This window comes from Notothenia coriiceps, unplaced genomic scaffold, assembly GCF_000735185.1.
Source record: "Notothenia coriiceps isolate Sejong01 unplaced genomic scaffold, NC01 NC01_scaffold00037250, whole genome shotgun sequence".
Classification (NCBI taxonomy): Eukaryota; Metazoa; Chordata; class Actinopteri; order Perciformes; family Nototheniidae; genus Notothenia; species Notothenia coriiceps.
Window position 1 is genome coordinate 8026269 of NW_011369951.1, and position 7345 is coordinate 8033613.

At 41.3% G+C, this 7345-nt stretch overlaps 1 protein-coding gene across 1 annotated transcript; it reads left to right on the forward strand.

The window, feature by feature from the left end:
• The first annotated feature begins 2971 nt into the window (after positions 1–2971).
• On the forward strand, positions 2972–5320 carry LOC104967248 (macrophage-expressed gene 1 protein). Its single transcript, XM_010796665.1, has 3 exons — positions 2972–3569; positions 3854–3986; positions 5235–5320. Exons 1-3 carry the CDS (start codon positions 3120–3122, stop codon positions 5318–5320), a joined length of 669 nt encoding a protein of 222 aa, XP_010794967.1. The 5' UTR covers positions 2972–3119.
• The last annotated feature ends 2025 nt before the right edge of the window (positions 5321–7345 follow it).

The following is a 7345-nucleotide window of genomic DNA, read 5'->3' on the forward strand; positions in this document are numbered from 1 at the left end:
ACGATGGGATATTTCACTCCACCAAGGGGTCACGCCAGCGGGTGAGGAATCATGCTAAGGAGATGACCGGGGTATCCAGGGTGGGTTGGAGAGACTACACACATACAGAAAAAAGGAGAGAGGGCGCCCGAGCACCGACTGGGTAGCTTAAGTAGAGATATAAGTTACGGAGGCCCGATAAACGAGAAAAACGCAACTGGGTTTGTTCTATGGCACAGAAAGGGTGTGTGCTTACCGTCAAGGATCGCTATTGTGCGGATAAGCCTAGCACGGGATTACAGTTGAAAGTTCGCGTGGATAGATCTCTACTTAGTCTATGAGTGGTTGGCACATCTATGATTCTCCATTTAATTGGGGTTGTAGGCAATATCGTTATAATATACGATAGGTATAAAACTCTCCCATTGACGGTTTAGGTCATTCTCGGGTTAGTGCTAGTCTTGTGAATTTTGACGTTCTAAAATATATACCTCATATAAATTTTTTTTGGTTACATTGTATAGAAGTCAATAAACTAGTATATATACATGCATTATCGCCAAGATTTAGCCCTCTGGACATAGGTAAAAGAGATGATAAACTATAGTGGCCTAAATTTCAATCCGTTTGGGAATGTGCGCGGCCGCCATTCGATGGTATGTATCGGTTGAAAAGTGCATTTGAATAAGCTTCTGAAATGATTTCTAGGCGTGACTGTTATCTCTTCGAATCGAGACCGGATCGAACGATGAACCTGGGTGCCAACGGTTCAACCGGTCTTATCCACTGGGTATACCCTTGGGACCTGGCACCTAAGGGTCAGGGTTAGATATCCTATGATGGTGAAAGCCTCTTAGCAGGAGGAATATATGACCTGCCGTCTATGACCTTTCGACAAAGGCGCGTAAATTACAGGGACATGGCTACCTCTTTCGGGGAGGACGAGGGGCAGTCGGTGGTCCCGTTTCGGACTCTGCTTAGGGAGCAGACACCAAAGAGATGGGGTTGTCTTGGTCAAGATTGGCGTGACTATTTCCGAATCTGGTAATTGGTTCGGAAAAGAATTTTCCTGAAAGAAGATTTCGGCTAGAAGGGCTGAAACCACACTCCGAATTGTGGTGCTCTTGGGTTGGGACGGAGGGTAGGACCCCTGTCCATCGTCGCCGAGCCAAGGGAGATGGGAACTCCGCAGCCCAAGTAGAGGCCGGGAATGGGCTGCGGTGCAGAGGGCTTCTAAAATTGTTTTAGCAGGTTTCAACACGCGATATATCTCTGAGGGAATGGCAGTATCCGATTGGATTGATCCGCGCGAGTTAGTTCTCTGGTAACAGCTTCAAAAAAAGCCTCTACACAGCGTCGAGGCGGGCCGCGTGGAGTCACGACCTGGTTCCCCCCAACCCACCACCCGTCGGCCGTAAGAGACTCGGTCAACCCCGCCCGGTATGGCTACCCCGAACGTCTCGTCTGGACTTTCAATATACATGTTGAATTTAACTATATATATATATATATATATATATAAATATATGACAGATGGAATATTAATATTATATATGGAACAGATTATATAAATGTAAAATGTGGTTTTATTCCAAGAGAAACTATGGAGCAGAGAGTTCTCTTCCAGCCAGAGGTGATTTATTGTACAGTGTTATTGCAGTGGGCAGTATACGTTGGTCAGGACTGGAGTTACTAAAACAAAGAAATGTAAATGTAAGAATAATGTTGAAACAACAGTTCAGTTCAACAAATAGTTAGTACAAACTAACCAAAATAACATGTCAACAAGTTGGGAACTGAGATGTATTTTACAGTATTAAAAACTGAATTTCTTGCAGTTATATTTAAATTGGTATTGATGTATATGATAAACTCAAGAAAATCACGTTTTTTTATTTAGGTTATACTTTATAGGGTGTAGTTTTTGTTTTGTTTTGTAATCCTCTCAGTCTTAAGATGTATTGCCAGAAGTGGTACGTGGGGGTGAGATCAGATTAATGTGAACATTATTGATTTATACCATGTCACATTTTAAGCCAATGACAAATAACTTTAATACATAGCTAGGTTTCCTAGGTTATATACAACTGAATATGTATTGAGTTCCTCATATTGCTCCAAATGAATAGTGCATTTAATGTATCTGATTCTAGGTTCATACATATTACTGCTTTCCTCCAGGCTTGGCTGTTTGCTTTGCTGTTGCCTGGTGACTTGATGTCAGACATTCCCAGGACATTTACAGTGAAGTTCACTCATGTGACTGTTCACAAACATGTGAAAAACACTGCCACTTCCTTTTAATTATATCTTGTTTTCATGTCTGCTTTCTGTTCCCTTTAATAAGGTTTTGTGAATAAAATAACTTTACCTTACAAGTATTTAAACTATGTGAAACATTTATCAACCAAAGCAGTGTACCTTTAAGGTCAGTTGGGTTGCTGTTGTTAAGCCTATGTTTTGTTTTGATCAAGCTGATACTGAAGGCTGATCTCGTGACATGGTCTACCTGGACACATTTATTTCACTTTCAGGGGAGTTCCAGACACTCCCTTATTGTCGCACTTACAAATGGCCTGATCCTAAGGGCATATGGAAAATAAGTTTAATTCCTTGATATGCATATCAGGGAGTTTTTTTTTCTCTCCATTGTTCGATGTTAATAATGTGCCTGTATTATTTTTATTATTCCTATTCAGTACCAAAAATCACCTCTTTGGAAATGCAAAAGTTTTTCAAAGTCTAAGGTCTGAGAAATCCCATCTTTAAATAACCTGAACAATTATTTAACATAAATCACAGTAATTGCAGTATATGAAACATATGTTATTGCCTCTTGTTGTAACATTTATTTTGTATGTGTTTTTTAAACCGTAAAGTTTTATTTCAATTGAGAATAAGCTTGGTAATAATTTAGGAAGAACATCCCGATTTAATCACATTTTGTAATTTTTTTGTTAAATAGCACGCTTAAATATTCTTTGGGGTAAAACCAAAAGGCACACTTACAAACAAAAGTAAAATGTAATTTTCACCGAAATGGTTCTAAAACATGTTTGTCATGTGATAAAGGGCGTCAGAGAGGAGGAACCTGGCTGTACCTTATAGTCAGTTGTCTGATCCGTTAGGAAAAAGTCACCATGAAGGTATTAGTGATCCTCCTGGCTCTCTCTCTCCTTCAGGTCTGCTCTGCTGTCCCCATCGGCCGCCCCACCAACTGGCTCAGAGAATGCCGTGCCACCACCAACCTCTCTGTCCCAGCACTGGAGGTGCTGCCGGGCGGAGGCTGGGACAATCTCCGAAACATGGATACAGGTCGAGTCATGAACATCAGCTACTTCCAGTGCCAAACCACCGAGGACGGGCTCTACCTAATCCCAGATGAGGTGTTTGTCATCCCCCACAAGGAGACGGGTGTGGAGACCAGCTCAGAGATCATCAGCTCCTGGCTGGAGCAGAAGAGCTCTACATCTCACAGCATTAATGCAGAAATGTCTTTCATATCTGTGCTAAATGGAAAATTCTCAAAAGAGAACCAAAGGATGAAAACCCACCAGGTCAAAGATTCTTCAACAACAACCAGAATACAAGTAAGTTTCTATTGTCATGGTTCGGACAAATACAAAAAAAGCAGATGTATTTGTGATAGCAATTGTGTATGAAACAAATATTACATTATATAGTGTTTTTCTATCATGGCTAGCTTGATTTAGAAAAAAACCCGACTGTAAATCTACAAGTGTGAGACAATTTTCAACTGTAGTTCTGGACAGATTTCCCCTAAATATCAAGTAAAGAATATAAATAGTAAGTGAATAAGTTATAAAGTAAATACAAACTATAATATATTCATACGTTGTCTTTTTCTTCAAAGGTTCGTAACTTCATCTACACAGTAAAGGTTTATCCTGATTTCCCTCTGGATGCAAGTTTTGCTCAACAAGCCAAAGAAATAGCCGATGCAATTGAAAATAACCAAACAAGAAACACAGACTACCTCTCAGAGAGTATTATTTTTAACTAAATAATTAGTTTATACTAATAGTCCCAGTTCGAGTATATTTCATTGCGATGCTCAATGGCGTTTACCATAAATGACATGTCACTCAAGGTGGTGACATTCACGAATATTCGTTCAAAGTGCTGTAAGTCATTTAGATGTAAAAGTTCATCGTACTCTGTCTTATGTCTCTTCGATTTTTTTGGACTAGACTTAGGAGAAAGATAAATTCTCTAGGGTTGTAGGACATGGATAGACATATCCAATCAAAAATATTTCATGTTCAGTAGTATATCGTCCCCAAGGATATTAACAATAGAATTTACTTGTAAAAACGTAGAGCAGGAATTCCCGTCATGCTAAGTACATGTGAAACTATCACTAAAGTTTTCTTTCTAGACCTCGGAGTTTACAATGATTAGTAGGCCTAGTTGTTTTTACTGAACAAAATACCATTCTTTTACCGTTTTTACGAATGAACACTAAAATTTTGTACAGGGTTTTACAAATACTTAAACTCCTTGATAATGTAAAATGTCAGGAATACGTCAACAAATATACTCGTACTATAAATACACTTAAATAACTTTACCAAAAGATCGTACAGTTGTTCTTATTATTTAATTTGTGTAAGGTTGACTAAGTCAACGTTGCAGCCACTTCGTGGACCCGAATTTGTAACCTATTAAAGGCTAATTACATTTTGGCTTACTTTCCACTACAGATGTGTCCACTCTTCCAACTTCTCGTGTAAATTTAATCAGTCTGGTCTACTATTCGGCCGACAGTGGAGATCCACGATTCGGAAATTGAAACACACAAATAGAATTCCGGAGGGACACACAGGAGAGAGAGGAGGAAGTCATGTGCTTACCTGAGGAAAGAAGAGGGTGGTCCCGTGCATATACGGTTACAGGGGTTCGTCTTGTATTTGATGGTTCAGGTGGGGCTTTCTGATAGGGACGGAAAAGTATCTGTGACGGACTAAGTCTGAAGACCTAATTTGAAGTTAAGTTGACTTTTAACGAAAACTAAAAGTAGAGAGAGCGACACATATCCCGGTCAAATGATGTGCGAATGAATTCAGATTCACGGATGAGACTGGGTCGAGAAAGAGGAGGCTCAGGTACGTACTGGTTATTGGCACAAACAACGGACGTACGACTGTTCACCCTCCAAACCACTTCCTCCTCCGTCTGCCCTGGCCTTCGTCGAGGGGTGACACTTTGTCCGACTGACCTGTGTCATTTCTTAGAGCGGTCGGCAGCGAGTGACTACGCTCCACGACCCCGACTTGAATCCTCCGTCGCCTACAACTGGGGACGGTCACCAACAAACTGACTGTTGACTTCTCTCTGGAGGCTTACCGCCTGCCACTCACCAGAGACATACCCTCCATGGACTCAAATAAAGTAAATCCATATCTGACGCTACTTGAGTCAGGTACCAGTACCTAGTGAACGGTAGGCCTCTATACTAATGTAAATACCTATACTTCAAAACCCCCCGTCGAAAAAAAACGAACAAACTAAACACTCCCCAAGTCTTCTCTCCTACCGATATATGTACTCGTGTCGTAGAGCATACTGGACGGAGTTTGTCTATGGGACTCAACAAGACCCTGTGAAGGGCGATTGTCGTCGTGGTCATTTCACAACTTACGCTCGTCTCGCTTGCACCATAACAGGGACTGACTTTTGAACGCTACCGTTCATTTTATTCAAATGTGCTTATCGGAGACAGTATCGTTATGCATTCCAGTAACCTCGGGAACTGACGGATTGAAGACTAGAGTCAGCGTTCTCATCCCACACACAATCCACTTGCTGTCTCTGTTAGGGGACACAGTCCCAAAAATACCCGGTCCCCAAGATAGCGTATCACCTTGCAACGCCAGACTCGACTCTACTTGTGTGAGAAATCCATCTCTGGTGGTTTTGCCATTCTTGACCTCCCAACGTCATCGTCCCGGAGTGTACTACGTAGTAGTTACAACCGAACCTTCAATTTCAAGAATCTCAACTGCACGTGTGGGCCCGGCGCACAACTGCGACATCATAGCGAGATGGCCGGACTCTAGTGACGTTACCGGTGAAATGCTTGACATCCGGGACTCCGTCTAGTCCTTCCACAACCACAAATATCATCACATTCCCCTTAGGTCTGGCCTAGTTATCGTTGGTCCAACAAGGACATGAAAGCGACGGTGAAGACGTCTCACTACGGTCCTATTCTTTTCCACACGGCGGTGGTACCGAAACCTATCTCTCATGACTTATACCTGACTATACAAACTCACTTCTCGAACCCATAAACCGACGAATACAGTTAAACCCAACAGTTTTTCAAATCCGGACGGACGCGAAACTGTAACTTGAAAGACTGTTAAACGGACTGGTTGGTATACTTCTTACTCCATCAGAGGGACCGTAGTTTCACCGGGGTCGCATTGTGATAATCACTATGGTACCCAGGGTATTCAGGNNNNCAGATTAACGGAAATAATCTCAGCTAACTGACGATATAAACCATTTTTACCAAAACAAAACACAAGTCTCATAAGAAGCATCTAAATGACCCCTTAGCGAAAAATGCTAACGGACTTTGGCACAAAACTCAAGATAAAAGTACCCTTATTAATATCGTAGCTGCACATACAAGATCTCCGATTAAAGCTGAGGTTCCACAGATTATTTAGGTATATAGTATCATCACTGAGTGATCCGAACTTGCGACAGGGGAAGCAAAGACAGACATCACAACACGTACCTTTACGTAGCTTATAGGGAGATCGTCTCACCGTAGCTGTTAATCTGATCAAAAGACGTGTTCAATGGCATTAAAACGAGAAAAACGCGGCTGAATCGGTTAATCCATAGGTTAATAAAGTTCCTGGGCAATAATTGGAATTATTTATAATCCATAATTCCATTTTTATGTAAAAGTCGCAGAGCAAAAGTTAGCTGCTAATGGTAGCCACCAGAGTGGCTGCTGCTTCCGGTCTTGGCTATGCGGCAGTATAATACACACACATGACCAAATAAGGACTATGTGGGAGTTCCCCTCGATTCCATTGGCTCTGACGGTTAGAAAGAGATGTCACAAAATCCAGCAAGGGGGGCCAGAGATATGAAAATTCCACCCAAATGGCCCTGGAAGAGGTTTTTTTTTGCTAAATCTGTCCAAAAATGTCAAATATCACTTGTTTTGCATCAATCTTGATACAGGGTACTTATTATATGTTGTACTTTGTATTCCTAAAGCTTTTAGTCTACTAACCCATCATCCAAGGTTAGTTTTCACTATAAGTACAACATATTCTTTGGACGGATACTATAATTTTATAGTGAAAACTAACCTTGGATG

Bases quoted from the DNA above. Each gene is read 5' to 3' on its own strand.
- LOC104967248 (XM_010796665.1), top strand. From the start codon at position 3,120: ATGAAGGTATTAGTGATCCTCCTGGCTCTCTCTCTCCTTCAGGTCTGC. The intron at 3,570-3,853 runs GTAAGTTTCTAT...TTTTCTTCAAAG, and splicing joins CAACAACAACCAGAATACAA to GTTCGTAACTTCATCTACAC. The intron at 3,987-5,234 runs GTATTATTTTTA...GTCATTTCTTAG, and splicing joins CACAGACTACCTCTCAGAGA to AGCGGTCGGCAGCGAGTGAC.